Genomic DNA, 23,309 nt, shown 5'->3' on the forward strand with positions numbered 1-23,309 from the left:
GTGATCCTGTTGTTTGGTGCTACTATGCTGTGTTTTCACACTCAGCTGGTGTTTTGTGAGAGAATGTGCTGAGATGTCCTTCAGCAGCACACAGCACGATGTGTCTCAGAGCTGTGAAGAACATGAATATACTGACACACTGGAGACCGTTTTTTCCTCAAAATATAACATTTTTAACACTTTCCATGTCTATTTTGTTGTTGTGGGTCAATGTTGATACCACTGAGGACCACTGACCACTGAGAAGGGGGAGAGAGGGATGTGGGTTCCTCCCCTGGCTCTGCAGGGGAGCTGTGGACTGGAGCCGGCCTCTCAGCCAGAGTGGAGCGGCCCAGTGCTGTAGGTCCTGAATTATTAAACACAACATATTGCAGCTGAGCAGTGGGGTAAAGCCATGTCGGATGTGTCTACTTTTCAACTGGGCCGCTGCTCTGAGGCTCTGTGAAGGACATAGGGGGGTGTTTTGGGAGGAAGCGGAGGACAGAGAGGGGGTGATTTGGGAGGAAAGGGAGAGGTCTGAGTGGTCTTGCAGGGGGAGGCTGAAGCCCCTCAGAGGTCTTATTGTATAAGCGCCTGTTAATTAAGAAGAAAAGATCCGGGAGCCAAGGGCTTTGTTTAAACCAGCTGCTGCTGCACCAAGGATTTAGTTATGTTTATCAACATGAGACAATTAGCTAACGGACCAAGATAAAGTACGAAACCATTGCTAACCTCTCTCAACAACACTGTTCTCAACTTCACTCTTACAGTATGTACAGTACATGCAGACACGCACTAGACACACACACACACACACACACACACACACACACACACACACACACACACACACACACACACACACACACACACACACACACACACACACACACACACACACACACACACACACACACACACCCTGCAGTGATCTGCCAGTGATTTCTAGAGCATCCCATTTCCACGAAGGTTTGAAAGTCTGCCTCTGAAGAAGATGATAGTCTGTTTCCCCTTCTTATTATTTCAAAGGACAGGTAACGCACTGAGTTTTCCTGGGATCAGAATTGCACTCACGGTGGTGAAGCTTGTTACATTCTGAGTGGCATAACTCTAATATTCAGTCTCCTTTGAACATTTTCTCTTAATCACTAAGAGGACTGGCTTCAAATTCCTTGAATTTCCATAGTTAATCAATAGCAACCTATGGACCATTTAAACTAGATTAAAGTGATGTACACTGTATCTCATCAGTGAGATACAGTGTAATAGGACTATACTATAGTAATCAGCCTCAGAGCATCATCATTAGTCTGAGTGATGGAACAACCATGCTAGCTAACAGTCTCTGCATGGCAAAGTGAAGGAATTCATGGAAGCAATGCTCGTGTTTTCCCGTGTAATATCACTGGCACAGAGGCTTTTGCCAAGCAGATTCTTTTATTTTAAGGGTTAACACTGCATCCATCTAATATAAGAGATGCTATATGATTGCAGGTGACCCTCCCCAATTCATTTGGATTCTCCCAAGATCATTGACTACACCCGGAATCTGGGTCTCGCCCCTAAGAAGAGGGAAGAGGGAACATAATTACCTTTCTCGTTAGTCGCAAATGATTCCTGCGAGTCTGTCAGAGCTATTTGTCATAGCAGGGTGAATGATGGGTTTTTTAATGAAGAGGAGTGGAGTTGGGGTTTAAAGGGGCGTGAATCACAGTTCATGGCGAGGTGTGATGCTTGTCCCCTGGGACAAGGCTGACAGCAATTTATTTTGTTCCAGTAGATTTTGTATTGATCCTCTGAAGGGATTTAGCCAGAATCTGGGTTTCATTTAAAGTACTAGGACTGGGTTGCAAACCAGAAACACTCTCTAGAAAGCAGAGCACTGTCAATTTTTATTTAATTAAATGTTTTATTTATTGAACCTTTATTTAATTAGGCAAGTCATTTAAGAACAAATTCTATTTACAATGACGGCCTACACCGGCCAAACCCTTACCCGGATGACGCTGGGCCAATTGTGCGCCGCCATATGGGACTCCCAATCACGGCCTGTTGTGATACAGCCTGGAATCGAACCGAGGGTCTGTAGTGACGCCTCTAGCACTGGGATGTTCCTTAGATCCTGTGGTTGGGCCACTTGGGAGCCCAACCAGCTCCTAATAGGAGGAGCATGGTTATCTTTCCTCCAAGAAAGAAAGAGGATAGCTGCACACTATATTGCTCAGATACAATTCATTTGATAGCAAGCTGCCTTTATGAGGGCATCTTTCTACCAAGCTACTTCCTTTCAGTTCTACAGCTCCTCTCCCTGCTTTAATGTCTTGAAGTAAGAGGTGGGGACTGATGTGAGATCAGTTGCTGTAGTGTAGTGTAGCATCTTGCGACCCTGGGCTCAGCAGTGCCACTCCTGCCAACTAAACGACCCTGCTTTGCTTTGGCGTTCACCCAGTCCTTATATAACAGGCTCAGCATTAGGACATTACTGCTGTAGTTAAAACCCTGCCAAGTTCATTAGTATCTCTACCTCAGATAATTTAGGATCTTTGCAGGTGTTTAGGGTCCCAAATCAATTTCTTAGCGAAGGTAGTCATTTCAGTACTAAAATGAGACTCGATATGCAGTAATATATCTGAAAAAGCTGACTGATTCTTGAGTATGCGCTGTGTGTGTGTGTGTGGGTGTGTGTGCGGTATATCACCAGATTTCTAGTTATGGCACATTACTGTATGTGTGTCTGACATGTTGAGAAATGAGGTAGAAAAATGAGATGTGTTTAGTTGCCACTGAGAGCTCTGCTGCGATTTGTCTTACTTATGGAAATACCCAGTCTCACTTTTATGATCAGTGATGAAGATAGAGGGAGAGGAGGAGGCTGTATGTGAGTTAGAGAGGGGACAGTTGATGCTGAGGAGACGGAGAAGAAAGGGACATTAAGGTGAGGAGTCACAGTCCAATTAAACTTAGCCCTGTGAAAATACTGTTGTTACAAGATTCATAGAACAGAACAAAAGAGCAAATGAGATGCAAAACCCTGTATACAGTACATCATATTCTGTTTTCCACAGAAGATTATATACTGTATTGTGTGTAAGAGTAGTTCATCAGATGTGAATATGTCAATTGTCAAGCCAACAACGGAAGCATCCTATATCTTCAATAACAACATCTTCATCTGTGTCTGTATACTATCTATGTTCTCCCCAGCTAAAGTGCTGCTTGTCAGGCATGTTTGGCTCCCTGATAAATGTGTGGTATCAGCCGAGTGCTGAGTGCTCCTCCATGCGCCTCCTTTCATAAATCACAAAGAGATCTTCTTCACCAAAGCTTTGTAGCACTGCCGTCTCTCTTTGTTTTGACACGGAACGGGTACATTTTCAGACACGCCAATCGCCTCTGAAAGCAAAGCTGGATAAACTAATCACTAGCATTAATACCAACAACAGAGATCTATCTACCTTGTGTTTTCATGAGTCTGTCAAGTGAGACTTTTTTTGCCTTTTATCCAGCTCAAGTTTTTGCTTATACTTCTTTGACTCCTTGGCTGGATAAAAGGCTACACTTATTAGCATCATTCAATACTTTTTCGCCCCATCACCCAACACACTAGCCCCATCCCTCCCTCACCCGTGGTCATTGCTCTGGAATCTAGACAGTCACATTTCCAGGCTTACCCTGGTCCCTGACCCATTTCACCAGCATGGAAGTGACTCTTGTCTCTGTATCCCTGTTGCCCCTCCTCATTACCCCACACAGTGTGTTCTCTGTGGAAATGAATGCATGGATTAATGATCCCACTTTGTGCTGAAACAAATACACCATTGCTTTTGTTATAGGCTAACTGCTGTGCTGGTCAGTGCCCAGGCTAATGATAAGCATCACTGTAGTGACCTGCTGTATTGCTTGTCTTGTTCTGGGTTCTGTATCTGCACTCACTCTGAATGAGTGCATTTATGTATGTGGCTGCGTGGTTCAGTGCCAATAGTAGTGAGTCTGTCTGTTAGTGTGGGTGCTGTGCTTGCAGGGCAGACTAACATTCTGGGCACTATGTAGGGAATAGGGTGCCATTTGGGATGCATCCTGGTCTGGGAGAAGAGAGTGCGGAGCTTTGGCAGCCCTTGGCAGGCTGTGTTGGCTGGCGTCCTGGTGCCTTGATCCAGCCTCCAGACGGCTTGGGAAGAGAACAACCTAAGGGCTCCCTGTACAGGACTGGATGCTGACAGTACAGCCAGCAGATCCACTCATCCTGCTTCACGCTGTACTGCTGCCGCAGCTAGCAGACCAGCTGTCACCAGGAGTGAGCCTGTTTGTTCCTCTCTCTCACTTGACTGTTGGACTGTCAGACTGTCCTGCAGATCCCTTTTTGTTTGTGTTATTTGCATCGACCCGGCCTACGGTGTTGACTGAGGGGATAAGAGGAAGTTGGTAGTTCTAATATGGTGCCAGTCTGCCAGAGCATCTTAGCATCACGCGTCATGGGTCTGTCTGTCACCATGGTCCCCTACGCCACAGACCCTTTTTAAGCCTTTTAAGACCTAGACCAGAGAGGTCACACCATAGCCTCCATGGCAGCCATTGATTGGTGGATCAAAGATAGAGAGACTGAGATAAAAGCCCTGTTGAAACTCTCCTCCAGCTCAGCTCGCACTCAGATTGCCCGTCTCCATGGTGATCTGCCTAGCGACAGGGCGCCCCGTGGGACTGTTACCGCCCTGAAAACGAACGCATCACATAGGAAACTTAAAAGCCTCCAGCTTCACAAGGACGGAATGAACAGAAACGGATGGAGAGAATATGGAGAATTTGGGCCAGAATCAGATGAATCAAGCTTGTTATTATAACCATTAAGTGCCTGATGAGTCAAATGCTACAAATGTATAAGATGCTTTGATGGATAATCTTCTGTTACATTCTCAACTCTAACAATCCAGTATTGAGGAGAAATCAAATGGAACGTGTTAACAGATCTTTATCCTCTATGCCTTTCAAACCTTCCTTGTGTAGGATTATAGCTGTTTAAAAATCCATACCATTTTTGCTCAGAGATTATTACAGTATAGTGCTAATCTCTGAATAATTCTCCTCAAATTCAAGCTACACTTTAAAAGGTGTGCTGATAAAATGAATTATGTACAAACAGAATAGGTTATCAGTGTTTTGATCTTTGATCCTGAAAAATACTAAACTATTTACACAACAAAAATGATTTATGTGTGTCTGTGTGTGTGTGTGTGTGTGTGTGTGTCCGTGTGTACGTGTGTTTGTCTGTGTTTGAAATAGCAATATTTACACGGATGTTGCTGTTATCATTACTTTTGCTGTTAGAATCCTTTGTATTTTGTTCCTCAGGCATTCATTTATTCTCTCTCTCTCTCTCCCTCTCTCTCTCTCTCTCTTTCTCTCTCTCTTCTCTCTAGCTGTTTCGTTCATGAGACACAGCGCATCAGCATTTGGATTTGCAGTGAGTTCCATTTATACTTATTAATTAGTCATAAAGTCATGGTGTTAATTTATTAACTCTGGTGGGGATCAGATGCAAGTTGTCTGCCATTGTTTCCTTGGTAACAGCACATCAGAACACTGTGTGATAACAGACATATCCCCACAGATACTGTGGGAAGCTCTAGGATGCTATAAAAGAAGCTATCATGTCATGTCAGGTAAACGAGAACAGGTTACTAGAGAGAGTCTGCATATTAGACATGGATGATAATGGATGATAATGAGGAGCTGGATGATTTAAAGTATTTTGTGAGAAGACCGATTTTCTGCTTGTCTCATGGTCTGACATACACCACTCTAGCTCTGTCACTTTTCACCACAGGTGTGGAAGTGCGACATCGGCGGATGGGTTTATTTGATGCAGATATCTCTATTTTAAATTGACTGATTTGAATGGGGATTTGTATCCTACTGTCCAGTAACCAGCCTAGTCTATTAGTAGAGCATATGGAGTTTAAGTAGGGGGGAATGGGAGGTGGGACTAGAGATGAGTGTTTTCCTGAATGTACTATATACTTTGTTATTTGATGTATCCTCACTGGAGGCCTAATCGCAGGTTGTCTGTCTTTGCAGTTTGACGCCACGTTGGACGTGCTATCTTCGATTATCGTGCTGTGGCGCTATAGCAATGCCGCAGCTGTCCACTCCGCCCATAGGGAGTACATGTGAGTGAAACGGGTGCAACATTCATATTCATCTCATTGAACATACAGGTTACATGGTGTTCCCTATTAGAACATTCCATGTACACCACCGTAGCAACAGTTCTCCCTCCTCTAGTAGCCTACTGGGTTATTATCTTCAGAAACCTGCCTTGTACTTTGCCTTTGGCTCGACTCTATATCAGTGTGTCTCATACGTTACATTATTGAGCTGTTGAGACATTAAATGTATTTCTAGTCCAGGCAGCCACATCCAGGCACAGTATATCTCTCCCAGTGTACAATGATACAGGACATCTTCCACAGTAATACAGGGGTTCGTCCCAGTTTACATCTTGTTCCTGGTTGACGGCCTTGTTCTGGCATGTCACAGCTACTTCCTCAGCACTGCAGGCGCTACAATGATAAAGGACAATGCCGCCCATCTACCATCCATCTTATGCCCGCCTGCTGTAAGGGGGGATGGAGGTGGAGGGAGGGAGGGATGGATGGAGACATTCTCATTCCTCCTTTGCGGAAGTGTCAAAATGAGAGATAAATGGGGAAGAAATGGCAGAGGAAGCAAACATCTTTCTCTGGCGCCAAAGTACTGAGCTGTGAAGCTGCTGCTGTAACCGTAGCCAGGAACCCAGAGAACAGACGCGTTTCACTTTTATTTAAATGGAACAGATCTCCTCTGCCTCTCTATGCCTGATTACACCTGTGTTAAAGTAGCATTCAAAATCAGTTATGGCTCCCTGGAGAACCAATAGTCTACAGGATTTAAGTGTATCACAGTGAGGTGCAGCAAAAAAAAAGAAAAAAAAAGAACTTACAAATATGTTTTTGTGAATATTTTTTGCTTCCAATTTTACTGGAGGATGACAATGAAAGAAGCCCTAAGACTTGATTTCTGTCTGTCCACAGAGCGTGCGTGGTCCTTGGGGTGGTCTTCATCTTGTCCTCCCTGTGTATTCTAGGAAAAGCAATCCATGACCTGGCCACCAAGCTGCTTCCAGAAGTGGTGAGAGACCCCCCCCCCCCCCCCCCCCCCCCCCCCACACACACACACACACACAATCATAGGGCGATACATAACCTGTATTTCTCAAAGTCTTCCCCGTGTTTTATACTGTATGTACTGGCAGGTGGCTTTTTATAGCCCCAGTTTGTGCCTGTGACGTCAACGAATGCCGCTGGTTCCTCTGTCTCTCTCTGTTTCACCTGCCCATGTGATGGAGTGCAAGAGCTGCTGAAGTAAAGGCGAGGAAAAGGAAGCAGTGAAAATAGTGACTAGTTTATGACACTAATCCCGGAATAGTCTCATTTCACTGTTGCCAGGCAATGCAACCTTTCCTACACCTCTGTAGATTGATGCTGCAGTAAACATCAAAAACATCAACAGGACTAAAGTTACCGAATCAAAACAACTGTTCAGAGATTTCCATTCTAGGTAGACAACTAGATACACTATGCACTAGCAGCTATGAGAGCAGAATTAGCACTTTTTCAGATTTAGCCCTTACAATTTCTTTCTTTATATATTAAGTCCACAATTTGCACATATCCTATGTGTTACTGCAATGTTTGAATGAATGCAAATATACTTCCACTCTCTCTCTCTCTTCCTTATTTGCTGTATTGGTTTGTAAATTAGTGGTTTCGCTCTCTGATTTGGAGCCGACACCTGTAATCAGTGGAGCAGAAGGACTGATAAGTCTTTTAAGTCTGCTCCATGGCAACAAAGTGCCAACAGCTGCTGTGCGATGTACCCACTGGTCTGAAAACGACCAATTAGCTGCACATTACCACGTCAGGAAGTACAGACCTACAGCCCAGCCTAGCCTTGATCTCTGTTGTAAGGACAGAGATGGAGAGAGGGAAATGGGTCGAGAGAGAGTGGGTGGATAGGAATAGAGGGAGGGAGAGTGAATTGGGGAATAGAGGAAATTGTGTGCGAAGGGGGGGGGGGGTAGGGAAGCAGTGAGAAGGAGCGAGAAAATGAGAGGTAGAGAGAGACAGAATCAGAGCGGGGGGAGGAGTGATAGTTTGAGATGAGTGCCTGTGAGGGGATATCTGTTTGAACCAGCAGCTCTGCTATGTTAATCAAGCCAGTGAGTCTTGTGCTCAGGAGGATATGCAAGTCCGGGGAGGGCCCATCACTGGCTCTTCTTCTGGCGCATGCAAGCACAATCTAAAAATATCTGCAGTATTTCAGCTCTCTCTCTCTCTCTCTCTCTCTCTCTCTCTCTCTCTCTCTCTCTCTCTCTCTCTCTCTCTCTCTCCCTCCAATTCAATTCAATTGGCTTTATTGGCATGGGAAACACACACGTTTTGACGTTTCAGCTCTCTCTCTCTCTCTCTCTCTCTCTCTCTCTCTCTCTCTCTCTCTCTCTCTCTCTCTCTCTCTCTCTCTCTCTCCCTCCAATTCAATTCAATTGGCTTTATTGGCATGGGAAACACACACGTTTTGACATTGCCAAAGCAAGTGAAATATCAACTGTACATATATCCTGTTCATTCTGGCCCTTCTTTGGACAATGTGTTAACAAACCTCCAAACAAGCTTCAACATACAACATTCCTTCCGTGGCCTCCAACTGCTCCTAAATAATAGTCAAATGAAATGCATGCTCTTCAACCGATCACTGCCCGCACCCGCCTGACTAGCATCTCTACTCTGGACGGTTCTGACTTAAAATATGTTGACAACTATAAATACTTAGATCAAATCAAATCAAATGTATTTATATAGCCCTTCGTACCTCAGCTGATATCTCAAAGTTCTGTACAGAAACCCAGCCTAAAACCACAAACAGCAAGCAATGCAGTTGTAGAAGCACGGTGGCTAGGAAAAACTCCCTAGAAAGGCAAAAACCTAGGAAGAAACCTAGAGAGGAACCAGGCTATGAGGGGTGGCCAGTCCTCTTCTGGCTGTGCCGGGTGAAGATTATAACAGAACATGGCCAAGATGTTCAAATGTTCATAAATGACCAGCATGGTCAAATAATAATAATCACAGTAGTTGTCGAGGGTGCAGCAAGTCAGCACCTCAGGAGTAAATGTCTGTTGGCTTTTCATAGCCGATCATTAAGAGTATCTCTACCACTCCTGCTGTCTCTAGAGATTTGAAAACAGCAGGTCTGGGACAGTTAGCATGTCCCGTGAACAGGTCAGGATTCCATAGCCGCTGGCAGAACAGTTGAAACTGGAGCAGCAGCACGGCCAGGTGGACTGGGGACAGCAAGGAGTCATCATGCCAGGTAGTCCTGAGGCATGGTTCTAGGGCTCAGGTCCTCCGAGAGAGAGAAAGAAAGAGAGAAAGAGAGAATTAGAGAGAGCATACTTAAATTCACACAGGACACCGGATAAGACCGGAGAAGTACTCCAGATATAACAAACTGACCCTAGCCACCCAACACATAAACTACTGCAGCATAAATACTGGAGGCTGAGACAGGAGGGGTCAGGAGACACTGTGGCCCCATCCGATGATATCCCCGGACAGGGCCAAGCAGGAAGGATATAACCCCACCCACTTTGCCAAAGCACAGCCCCCACAGCACGAGAGGGATATGTTCAACCACCAACTTACCATCCTGAGACAAGGCCGAGTATAGCCCACAAACATCTCCGCCACGGCACAACCCAAGGGGGGGGGGGGGGGGGGGGGCGCCAACCAAGACAGGAAGATCACATCAGTAACTCAACCCACTCAAGTGATGCACCCCTCCTAGGGACGGCATGAAAGAGCACCAGTAAGCCAGTGACTCAGCCCCTGTAATAGGGTTAGAGGCAGAGAAACCCAGTAGAAAGAGGGGAACCACCCAGGCAGAGACAGCAAGGGTGGTTCGTTGCTCCAGAGCCTTTCCGTTCACCTTCACACTCCTGGGCCAGACTACACTCAATCATATGACCCACTGAAGAGAGGAGTCTTCAGTAAAGACTTAAAGGTTGAGACCGAGTCTGTGTCTCTCACATGGGTAGGCAGACCATTCCATAAAAATTGAGCTCTATAGGAGAAAGCCCTGCCTCCAGCTGTTTGCTTAGAAATTCTAGGGACAATTAGGAGGCCTGCGTCTTGTGACCGTAGCGTACGTGTAGGTATGTACGGCAGGACCAAATCAGAGTGATAGGTAGGAGCAAGCCCATGTAATGCTTTCTAGGTTAGCAGTAAAACCTTGAAATCAGCCCTTGCCTTAACAGGAAGCCAGTGTAGGGAGGCTAGCACTGGAGTAATATGATACATTTTTGGGGTTCTAGTCAGGATTCTAGCAGCCGTATTTAGCACTAACTGAAGTTTATTTAGTGCTTTATCCGGGTAGCCGGAAAGTAGAGCATTGCAGTAGTCTAACCTAGAAGTAACAAAAGTAATTTTTGGACAGAACGTTTCTGATTTTTGCAATGTTACGTAGATGGGGAAAAAGCTGTCCTTGAAACAGTCATAAATATGTTCATCAAAAGAGAGATCATGGTCCAGAGTAACACCGAGGTCCTTCACAGTTTTATTTGAGACAACTGTACAACCATTAAGATTAATTGTCAGATTCAACAGAAGATCTCTTTGTTTCTTGGGACCTAGAACAAGCATCTGTGTTTTGTCCGAGTTTAAAAGTAGAAAGTTTGCAGCTATCCACTTCCTTATGTCTGAAACACAGGCTTCTAGCGAGGGCAATTTTGGGGCTTCACCATGTTTCATTGAAATTTACAGCTGTGTGTCATCCGCATAGCAGTGAAAGTTAACATTATGTTTTCAAATGACATCCCCAAGAGGTAAAATATATAGTGAAAACAATAGTGGTCCTAAAACGGAACCTTGGGGAACACCAGAATTTACAGTTGATTTGTCAGAGGACAAACCATTCACAGAGACAAACTGATGTCTTTCCGACAGATAAGATCTAAACCAGGCCAGAACTTGTCCGTGTAGACCAATTTGGGTTTCCAATCTCTCCAAAAGAATCTGGTGATCGATGGTATCAAAAGCAGCACTAATGTCTAGGAACACGAGGACAGATGCAGAGCCTCGGTCTGATGCCATTAAAAGGTAATTTACCACCTTCACAAGTGCAGTCTCAATGCTATGATGGGGTCTAAAACCAGACTGAAGCATTTCGTATACATTGTTTGTCTTCAAGAAGGCAGTGAGTTGCTGCGCAACTGCTTTTTGTAAAGTTTTGGAGAGGAATGGTTGATTCAATATAGGCCGATAGTTTTTTATATTTTCTGGGTCAAGGTTTGGCTTTTTCAAGAGAGGTTTTATTACTGCCACTTTTAGTGAGTTTGGTACACATCCGGTGGAAAGAGAGCCGTTTATTATGTTCAACATAGGAGGGCCAAGCACAGGAAGCAGCTCTTTCAGTAGTTTAGTTGGAATAGGATCCAGTTTCCAGCTTGAAGGTTTAGAAGCCATGATTATTTTCATCTGTGTCAAGAGATATAGTACTAAAACACTTGACGGTCTCTCTTGATCCTAGGTCCTGGCAGAGTTGTGCAGACTCAGGACAACTGAGCTTTGATGGAATACACAGATTTAAAGAGGAGTCCGTAATTTGCTTTCTAATAATCATGATCTTTTCCTCAAAGAAGTTCATGAATTGATTTGGTGTGGCGCCATTTCCGTAAAAATTTTCTGTAAGCTTACTTCAGAGCTCGGGTATTTTCTGTATACCAGGGAGCTAGTTTCTTATGAGAAATGTTTTTAGTTTTTAACCTGTAGTGACACCCCATCCCGTGTCCGGGACCATTGTCATCATCTGACACTAATTAGCATAACGCAACGGACATAAATCTTCCTAGAAAATATTCCTATTCATGAAAATCACAAGTGAAATATATTGGAACACAGCTTAGCCTTTTGTTAATCACCCTGTCATCTCAGATTTTCAAAATATGCTTTACAGCCAACGCTAGACAAGCATTTGTGTAAGTTTATCATAGCCTAGCATAGCATTATGCCTTGCTAGCAGCAGGCAACCTTGTCACGGAAATCAGAAAAGCAATCAAATTAAATAGTTTACCTTTGATGAACTTCGGATGGTTTCACTCATGAGACTCCCAGGTAGACAGCCAAAGTTCATTTTTTCCCAAAATATTATTTCCGTAGGCGAAATAGCTCTGTTTGTTCTTCACGTTTGGCTTAGAAATTGCCCGGTATTTGCGGTCACCACAACGCCGAAATATATTCCAAATTAGCTCCATAATATCGACAGAAACATGGCAAACGTTGTTTAGAATCCATCCTCAAGGTGTTTTTCTAATATCTATTCGATATCTGTCGGGACAATTTGTTTTTCACTAGGAACTATTGGAGTAATGGCTACCTCTGTATTTTACGCGAGAATCTCTCTCGGAGCCACCATGTGACCACTTACGCAATGTGGCCGCCTATGGCTATTCTTCAACAGAAATGCGTAAAACTACGTCACAATGCTGTAGACATCTTGGGGAATACCTAGAAAGCGTAAGCTTGTTGATGGTACATTCACAGCTGAATAGGGAGTCATTGGGACGCAGCGCTTTCAAAACCTGGGGCACTTCCGGATTGGATTTTTCTCAGGCTTTCGCCTGCAACATCAGTTCTGTTATACTCACAGACAATATCTTTACAGTTTTGGAAACGTTAGTGTTTTCTATCCAAAGCTGTCAATTATATGCATATTCTAGCATCTTTTCCTGACAAAATATCCTGTTTAAAACGGGAATGTTTTTTTTCTCCAAAAATGAAAATACTGCCCCCTAACACCAAGAGGTTTTAACTGATTTTTGTCTTCTGACGTCCTTGGGTAGGCAGAGGGAGTCTGGAAGGGCATCAAGGAATCTTTGTGTTGTCTAGGAATTTATAGCACAACTTTTGATGCTCCTTGGTTGGGGTCTGAGCAGATTATTTGTTGCAATTGCAAATGTAATAAAATGGTGATCCGATAGTCCAGGATTATGAGGGAAAACATTAAGATCCACAACATTTATTCCATGGGACAAAACTAGGTCCAGAGTATGACTGTGACAGTGAGTAGGTCCAGAGACGTGTTGGACCAAACCCACTGAGTCGATGATGGCTCCGAAAGCCTTTTGGAGTTTGTCTGTGGACTTTTCCATGTGAATATTAAAGTCACCAAAAATGTGAATATTATCTGCTATGACTACAAGGTCCAATAGGAATTCAGGGAACTCAATGAGGAGTGGTGTATATGGCCCAGGAGGCCTTTAAACAGTAGCTATAAAAAGTGATTGAGTAGGCTGCATAGATTTCATGACTAGAAGCTCAAAAGACGAAAACATATATTTTTTTGTAAATTGAAATTTGCTATTGTAAATGTTAGCAACACCTCCGCCTTTGCGGGATGCATGGGGGATATGGTCACTAGTGTAACCAGGAGATGAGGCCTCATTTAACACAGTAAATTCATCAGGCTTAAGCCATGTTTCAGTCAGGCCAATTACATCAAGATTATGATCAGTGATTAGTTCATTGACTATAACTGCCTTTGAAGTAAGGGATCTAGCATTAAGTAGCTCTATTTTGAGATGTGAGGTATCACGATCTTTTCAATAATGGCAGGAATGGAGGAGGTCTTTATCCTAGTGAGATTGCTAAGGCGAACACCGATGTCTGGTTAGACTGTAAACTCTCCCTCCAGACTCACATTTAAGCATCTCCAATCCAAAGTTAAATCTAGAATTGCCTTCCTATTTTGCAACAAAGCCTCCTTCACTCATGCTGCCAAACATACCCTCATAAAACTGACTATCCTACCGATCCTTGACTTTGGCGATGTCATTTACAAAATAGCCTCCAACATTCTACTCAGCAAATTGGATGCAGTCTTTCACAGTGCCATCCGTTTTGTCACCAAAGCCCAATATTCTACCCACCACTGCGACCTATATGCTCCCGTTGGCTGGTCCTCGCTACATATTCGTCGCCAAACCCACTGGCTCCAGGTCATCCTTAAGTCTTTGCTAAGTAAAGCTCCGCTTTATCTCAGCTTGCTGGTCACCATAGCAACACCCACCTGTAGCACACGCTCCAGCAGGTATATTTCACTGGTCATCCCCAAAGCCAACACCTCCTTTGGCCGCCTTTCCTTCCAGTTCCCTGCTGTCAATGACTGGAACTAATTGCAAAAATCACTGAAGTTGGAGACTTATATCTCCCTCACTAACTTTAAGTGTCAGCTGTCAGAGCAGCTTACCGATCGCTGCAGCTGTTCACAGCCCATCTGTAAAAAGCCCATCCAACCAACTACCTACCTCACCCCCATATTTGTTTTTGTTTTTTTGCACACCAGTATTTCTACTTGCACATCCTCATCTGCACATATATCACTCCAGTGCCAATTGTTCAATTGTAATTACTTTGCCACTATTGGCTGATTTATTGCCTTACCTCCTTACTTCATTTGCACACACTGTATACAGATTCTTCTATTGTGTTATTGACTGTTTGTTTATCCAATGTGTAACTCTGTGTTGTTGTTTTTGTCACACTGCTTTGCTTTATCTTGGCCAGGTCGCAGTTATAAATGAGAACTTGTTCTCAACTGGCCTACCTGGTTAAATAAAGGTGAAATTAAATTAAATATAAATATTTTTTTAAATGGATACACAAAATTGAAACAAACAATAAAGAATGAAGAGTAAACATTACACTCACTAAGTTCCAAAGGAATAGAGACATTTCAAATGTCATATTATGGCTATATACAGTGTTGTAACGATGTGCAAATAGTTAAAGTACAAAAAGGAAAATAATTAAACATAAATATGGGTTGTATTTACAATCGTGTTTCTTCTTCACTGGTTGCCGTTTTCTTGTGGCAACAGGTCACAAATCTTGCTGCTGTGATGGCACACTGTGGTATTTCACCCAATAGACATGGGAATTTATAAACATTGTCAGGATGTTAGGAAGTGCAACTCAGTTTCCACCTAATTTTGTGGGCAGTGTGCAGACAGCCTGTCTTCTCTTGAGGGCCAGGTTTGCCTACAGCGTCCTCTCTCAATAGCAAGGCTATGCTCACTGTGTCACGATTTTTTGAAGCATGCTCGGACCAAGGCGCAGCGTGAATGGAGTTCCACATCTTTATTATGTGAAACTCAAAACAAGAAACGAACAACGACCGTGCAGTACTGAGGTGCAACATGCACTGACTCAAAAACAAGATCCCACAAAAAAATTGTAGAGAAATGGCTGCCTAAATATAATCCCCAATCAGAGACAACGATAAACAGCCTCTGATTGGGAACCATACCAGGCCAACATAGACATAAAACAACCTAGATAAATAAACCACCCTAGTCACACCCTAACCAACATAGAGAATAAAAGTCTCTCTATGGTCAGGGCGTGACACACTGAGTCTGTACATAGTCAAAGATTTCCTTAATTTTGGGTCCGTCACAGTGGTCAGGTGTTCTGCCACTGTGTACTCTATGTTTAGGTCCAAATCGCATTCTAGTGTGCTCTGTTTTTTTGTTAATGATTTGCAATGTGTCAAGTAATTATTTATGTGTTTTCTCATGATTTGGTTGGGTCTAATTGTGTTGCTGTCCTGGGGCTCTGCAGGGTCTTTTTGTGTTTGTGAACAGAGCCCCAGGACCAGCTTGCTTAGGGGACTCCAGGTTTATCTCTCTGTAGGTGATTGCCTGGTTTTGGAAGGTTTGGGAATCGCTTCTTTTTAGGTGGTTGAAGAATTTAACGTCTCTTTTCTGGATTTGGATAATTAGCGGGTATCAGCCTAACTGCTCTGCATGCATTATTTGGGGTTTTGGGTTGTAAACTGAAGATATTTTTGCAGAATTCTGCATGCAGTCTCAATTAGGTGTTTTTCCCGTTTTGTGAAGTCTTGGTTTGGGAGTGGACCCCAGACCTCACAACCATAATGGTCTCTATCTCTCTCTCTGTTCAGCCTCTTGTTAATAAGCCCCCAGAATACTCTTGGTTCCTGTTTAGGTAGCTGCTGGTAGGCTGGTTGTTTCAGTAGAAGAGGGCCTGTGTGGTCTAAGCTTTGTAAGCCTCAGCTGTCTGGTTAGATGTGTTACTCAGGGCATAGCTTCCGGCAGAGTGTAAGAGAAGTAGAAGAAATAATGTGAGTTAATTTGGTGCTGTATAATACAATTTAGTGACTGAACTGATCCATAAGATCTGTCTTTACACAGACATCCACCCTCACACCAACTCTTTTTAAAGATCTCTCTCCATCTCTCTCTTTCTCTCTCTCTTTCTCTCTCTCTCTCTCTCTCTCTCTTTCTCTCTATGTCTATGTGTTGATATCCCTCTCCATCCTCCTTCCATTGACTCTAAACATGGATGAGTGTGATGGGAGCGAGTTTAACAAGCTTCGATTCATTCAATGTCTTGGCCTTATTGGTCCAAAGACTAATTTAGCTGTCTCTCCTCAGTAGGCTCATCTATACTATACTATACTATACTATACTATACTATACTATACTATACTATACTATACTATACTATACTATACTATATCAGGGCCTGTTGCCAAATCAAACCTACACCTGGGGTCTCCATCAAGCCACACACACACATCTGCCTTGGCGCCTCATTTATCAAAGGGGCATGTGCACAAAAAAGACTCTAAACCTAAACTCTAAAGGTTGGTATTTATACATCTTGAACTTGAAGAGAAAGTGTGTGCATCTCCACGCAAATCTCAGACCATGCGTACATACAACTTCCAGTGGTTGATCAAGCAAATATAGTTATTTTGGGGGAAATGGAGATGTTTGATGCACAGGAATTATAATGATGGTAAGCTAATAAAAACATTAAAACGTAGGCCTAATGATAAAACAGATGCATTTGCCTTTGGTAAGAAGATCACATAGCAGCATGTTGACTAATATATTTATTTTACTTTTATTATATGGGCCTAAATCATGATCATATTGCAGGGCATGTCTCTCCTCTGCTACACAATAAATATTAGGCTACCATTTATCCATTGTTCATTCAATAGCCAACCATGCCTGAAAGTAAATAGACCGGTAGCCTATGACAGTATGGGTAGTCTACAGTATTGCTGGGTGATCGGAGCGCGACCTTATCCCAGGCGGGGTTGTAACATGGCTCTTGTTTATCAATAAAAACATGCGTATATGTTGACAGTTTGATAAATCCTAATCATTTGGAACATGCAAATCCTACAATCTCCACGTACGCCTGAATTTTGTAAGAAATGTACATGAGAGGTTATCCATCAACCGGACAGGATTAACTGGCCTGGGTCCTAGTTAGACACCAAGTATGGTGGATAGGGGTCATTGCTCCCAATTCAGACTGGGGAGGACTGGGGGGTAGAGAGTGATCAGGCAGATGGCCTCATTTGGTGTGTATATATATATATATATATATATATATATATATATGTGTGTGTGTGTGTGTGTAGCAGTGTATGGATGTGATTCCTATCATGTCCACCCTACTGCTCCCTCAGAGTGCCCAGTGAGTTTGAAGCCTCATTAAAAATGGAGGAGGGATATTGGTTTCCCAGCTGCTGTGTGGGAGAGGACCTTTAATTTGAACCAGGGGAAAACAACAGAAAGAAAGAAAGAGAACGAAAGACACCTTCTGTATTTCCTCTCTCTCTATCCCTTTCTCTCTCTCTCTTTCTCCCTTTCTCTCTCACTGTCTCTCTCTCCATTTCTCTCTCAATCTCTCCCTCTCTCTCTCTGTCCTGCCCTCTTTCTTTCTCTATCTCCCTCTCTATGCCTCTCTCTCTCTTTCCCTCTCTGTCTCTTTCCCTCTCTCTCTCTCTCGCCCCCCCCCCTCTCTCACACACACACACACACACACACACACACACACACACACACACACACACACACACACACACACACACACACACACACACACACACACACACTTGCACACACACTTGCACACACACACACACACACACACACACACACACACACACACACACACACACACACACACACACACACACACACACACACACACACACACCGAACAGTCTCGCAGCCAGTAGGTGTTTAAGTCTGAACACGTCAAGGGAAGACAAGATATCTACACATTAGAGGGAGGAACAAAAATACGTGTTGTTCAGTTTTGATGCCAGACTGCAGTTTGACCTTATGTGTAAAGGCTTGTGATGTAAAGAATGACGCATTAACAAAACAAGAATCTAAAAAACAAGATTGACACTATTGAGTTTTACAGAGAATAAACATTTATATCTAATAAAAAATAAATCCTACTCCATGTACAAGGCACTGAAATTGACCATCCTATTAACAGTAACAAGATATGTGGCATATTGCATCAAGACAACATGTCTACACTAAGCTGATTGTCATCTCTTTGTTTTACTAATACTCCAATACTGTATCATGTGTTTGTAAAGCAGTGTGTTATTACCAGGCTCCTCATAAATGTAATGACCTTGTGGAGAGGAGAGGCACCTGATCAGGCCTCTGATCCTGGCTGTGCAATATTAATGATACTGCTGAGGACAAGAGCACCCTGTAACCCTTTGACTCATCACTCTATATTTACCACTTTTTCCCCTTTTTATTCTCTCCCCTCTCTCTCCCCTCTCTCACTTTCTCCTCTCACTTTCTCTCTCTCAGGATGACTTCCTCTTCAGTGTGTCTATTGTCAGTGGGATTGTATGTATCATCCTGGCTGTGTTCAAGTTCCTGCTGGGGAGAGTGCTGACCAGTAGAGCCCTCATCACTGACGGTAGGCTGGGAAAGACTGACTCACATGTCCAAATTCCAAACACACATGCGCGCGCGCGTGTGCACACACACACACACACACACACACACACACACACACACACACACACACACACACACACACACACACACACACACACACACACACACACACACACACACACACACACACACACACACACACACACACACAGAGAGAGAGACACTGCACACACACACACACAGAGAGAGAGACACTGCACACACACTTGCACTCACAAATACTGAGGGCTTGCACAGCATGCCTTGTTGAACTGAAGCCAATTAAAGTAGAGATATAAGGCCTGGTGCCAGAGAGGTGAGAGAAATGGAAGAGAGGCGGAAAAACAAATGATGGTAATAAATAAGAGCTGGAGGCGACTGGTGTACGTGGTTCAGCTGTAGACGCTCCGCCCCTTCCCTTCCCTCCATCCCCCTCCCCTTCTAGACTCCTTCCTCTCTTTATCTCTGTCTTTATTGTTTTTTGTCTCTGTCTCTGTCTCATGCTCTCCACCCTGTCTCTCCCGCAGGCTTCACAACACACACAGCAACAATCCAATAAACCTGATGTTGCTGTTCTGCTTTCAGACCGTCCACTTATCTCCCACTAGACACATATGGAGGCAGGTGCTAGATCGAAGCACATGACTGACTGGTTAGAAAAGGGTCTCTGTCTTTCACTCTGTTTCGGGGGTGCAGGGGAGCTAACCTGCACTGTTACCACAGGCATTGGAATAATCAAAGAGGTTTGACTCTGACTGACTGGCTTTGCATGTCAGATATTCAGAATAGAGTAGCTTCGTATATTTTAGTTCTAAAAGAGTGAAAGAAAAGGGAACGTCATTGTACAGATTTGTATGATAGCCAGGTAAATGCACATGCACATAAACTCAGACTGCTGAATGAGAACACACCTGGTTTGTTTTATCAGATGTGAAAAGGTAGATGTTGTTATTTATTATAGCCCATCTCCTTTACTTTGCCTAATCAACATGTTCCATTTTCCCTCTTGTGGTTATTGATGTGGTTCTTCTCTGTGGCTGTAGCTTTTAACTCCATGGTGGGGGGCATCATGGGTTTCTCCATCCTCATCAGTGCTGAGGTGTTCAGACACCACCCTGACGTCTGGTACCTGGACGGATCCATCGGCGTCATCATCGGACTCATCATCCTCGCTTACGGTGTCAAGTAAGAGACATGTAGCCTACAAACACACACACATACAAATGCAAACAGACGCACAGACACGCTCACAAATGTAAACAGACAATCACATGTCAGACAGTCACATGACACACCTGTACACACACTCATATTATGCACAGACACCCACACTTCCATTATATACTGTATTCTATTATATTCTATACCCATTATAAACTGTATTCTATTATATTATATTATATACCCGTTATATACTGTATTCTATTATATTCTATTATATACCCATTATATACTGTATTCTATTATATTACATTATATACCCATTATATACTGTATTCTATTCTATTATATACCCATTATATACTGTATTCTATTCTATTATATACCCATTAAAAACTGTATTCTATTATATTCTATTATATTCTATTATATACCCATTATATACTGTATTTTATTCTATTCTATTATATACCCATTATATACTGTATTCTATTAAATTATATTATATACCCATTATATGCTGTATTCTATTCTATTCTATTCTATTATATACCCATTATATACTGTATTCTATTATATTATATTATATTATATACCCATTATATACTGTATTCTATTATATTATATACCCATTATATACTGTATTATATTCTATTATATACCCATTATATACTGTATTCTATTCTATTATATACCCATTATATACTGTATTCTATTATATTATATTATATACCCATTATAAACTGTATTCTATTATATTCTATTATATACCCATTATATACTGTATTCTATTATATTATATATCCATTATATACTGTATTTTATTCTATTCTATTATATACCCATTATAAACTCTATTCTATTCTATTATATACCCGTTATAAACTGTATTATATTCTATTCTATTCTACTGACATTGCTCATCCATATTTGTATATATTCTTAATTCCATTCCTTTACTTAAATGTGCGTGTATTGTGTGTATTGTTGTGACATTGTTAGATATTACTGCACTGTCGGAGCTAGAAACACAAGCATTTTGCGACACCCTCAATAACATCTGCTAAACACGTGTACATGACCAATCAAATTTGATTTGATTAGCCATAAATAGGAACACATATTGACATGTGCACATATGCACACACATTCCCCCATGGGGAAAATAAAGTATTTATCTTACATTATACACAGTCAATCATCTAATGTCTTATGACACATCTTGTCTGCTCTTGTATCCCACAATATATCTGTCTTCTCTCCCTTCAGACTGCTCCTGGACATGGTACCCCGGGTGAGACAAACCAGGAACTACGAACGCTTTGAGTGAACGCTCCTAGGACCAGGGTTACACCTGATGCACCCCCTTCCCCTTCCCCTCCCCGCCCCTCCTCTCTTTCTATCTCACAAACACACACACACACACACACACACACACACACACACACACACACACACACATACACACCCTAGCCTGGAGAGACTCTGAGGGCAAAATAGTAAAAGACATTATGATGTTGTTGGCGTGTTGGCCAACCTGTCAATCAAGGTTTTCCCACCTAGCCACCCCCTTCTAACTATTTGTCTTTACCTCCTGTCCCATCATTATTACTATCCAGAAAGAGGGAATGAAGAGGTGAGAAAAAGGATTACGAAGAGGCTGGCATTAATGGCTGGTCCAGAGCGATCAGCATTTGTTTGCCATGTGTATCTGAACCCACTGCTGTTGCTAAGCGACCTAGAACCCCTGGCATTTTGAGAGGCACAAGATCCTTTTCATATTGCCCAAACCTTTTTTATGTTCCAACCCTGATTAGTATAAACTTCTGTGACTTTCAAAATCCCTATGCATTGTTAGAATCTGAATAATTTATAATGGTGGAATCATGCCACTACTTTCTGCCCTTGTCTGTTTTCACAGATCTCTATGGTTCTGTGTGTGAGTCTCCATTGCTCTTTGAGATTAGAAGCTACAGTTGAAGTCCTAAGTTTACATACACTTAGGTTGGAGTCATTAAAACTCGTTTTTCAACCACTCCACAAATTTCTTGCTAACAAACTATAGTTTTGGTAAATCAGTTAGGACATCTACTTTGTGCATGACACAAGTAATTTTTCCAACAATTGTTTACAGACAGATTATTTCACTTATTCACATTCACTGTATCACAATTCCAGTGGGTCAGAAGTGTACATACACTAAGTTGATTGTGCCTTTAAACAGCTTGGAAAATTCCAGAAAATGATGTCATGGCTTTAGATGCTTCTGATAGGCTAATTGACATCATTTGAGTCAATTGGAGGTGTACCTGTGGATGTATTTCAAGGCCTACCTTCAAACCCAGTGCCTCTTTGCTTGACATCATGGGAAAATCAAAATAAATCAGCCAAGACCTCAGAAAAAAAACTGTACACCTCCACAAGTCTGGTTCATCCTTGGGAGCAATTTCCAAAAGCCTGAAGGTACCACATTCATCTGTACAAACAATAGTGTGCAAGTATAAACACCATGGGACCGTCATACCGCTCAGGAAGGAGACATGGTCTGTCTTCTAGAGATGAACGTACTTTGGTGTGAAAAGTGCAAATCAATCCCAGAACTACAGCAAAGGACCTTGTAAAGATGCTGGAGGAAACAGGTACAAAAGTATCTATATCCACAGAAAAACGAGTCCTATATCGACATAACCTGAAAGGCCGCTCAGCAAGAAAGAAGCCACTGCTCCAAAACCTCCATAAAAAAGCCAGACTACGGTTTGCAACTGCACATGAGGACAAAGATCATACTTTTTGGAGTAATGTCTCTCTGGTCTGATGAAACAAAAATAGAACCGTTTGGCCATAATGACCGTCGTTATGTTTGGAAAAAGGGGGAAGCTTGCAAGCCGAAGAACACCATCCCGACCGTGAAGCAAGAGGGTGGCAGCATCATGTTGTGGGGACAATTATGTGGATATATTGAAGCAACATCTCAAGACATCAGTAAGGAAGTTCATGCTAGGTCGCAAATGGGTCTTCCAAATTGACAATGACAACAAGTATAATTCCACATTTGTGGCAAAATGGCTTAAGGACAACAATGTCAAGGTATTGGAGTGGCCATCACAAAGCTCTGACCCTCAATCCCATTAAAAATGTGTGGGTAGAACTGAAAAAGCAGGTGCGAGCAAGGAGGCCTACAAACCTGACTCAGTTACACCAGCTCTGTCAGGAGGAATGGGCCAAAATTCACCCAACTTATTGTGGGAAGCTTCTGGAAGGCTACCCGAAATGTTTGACCCATGTA

At 42.7% G+C, this 23,309-nt stretch overlaps 1 protein-coding gene across 2 annotated transcripts in view; it reads left to right on the forward strand.

The window, feature by feature from the left end:
• Positions 1-22,086, forward strand: part of LOC109902686 (transmembrane protein 163) — an 81,860-nt gene extending 59,774 nt beyond the window's left edge. For both annotated transcript variants that reach the window (XM_031796244.1, XM_031796237.1), the window contains exons 3-8: positions 5,394-5,437; positions 6,052-6,143; positions 7,047-7,143; positions 18,731-18,842; positions 19,906-20,047; positions 21,293-22,086. In XM_031796244.1, coding sequence (XP_031652104.1) covers positions 5,394-5,437; positions 6,052-6,143; positions 7,047-7,143; positions 18,731-18,842; positions 19,906-20,047; positions 21,293-21,353 — 548 coding nt within the window. In that variant the 3' untranslated portion in view covers positions 21,354-22,086. The remainder of the gene's footprint in view (positions 1-5,393; positions 5,438-6,051; positions 6,144-7,046; positions 7,144-18,730; positions 18,843-19,905; positions 20,048-21,292) is intronic.
• The last annotated feature ends 1,223 nt before the right edge of the window (positions 22,087-23,309 follow it).

Source organism: Oncorhynchus kisutch, linkage group LG2 (genome assembly GCF_002021735.2).
Source record: "Oncorhynchus kisutch isolate 150728-3 linkage group LG2, Okis_V2, whole genome shotgun sequence".
NCBI classification, from domain to species: domain Eukaryota; kingdom Metazoa; phylum Chordata; class Actinopteri; order Salmoniformes; family Salmonidae; genus Oncorhynchus; species Oncorhynchus kisutch.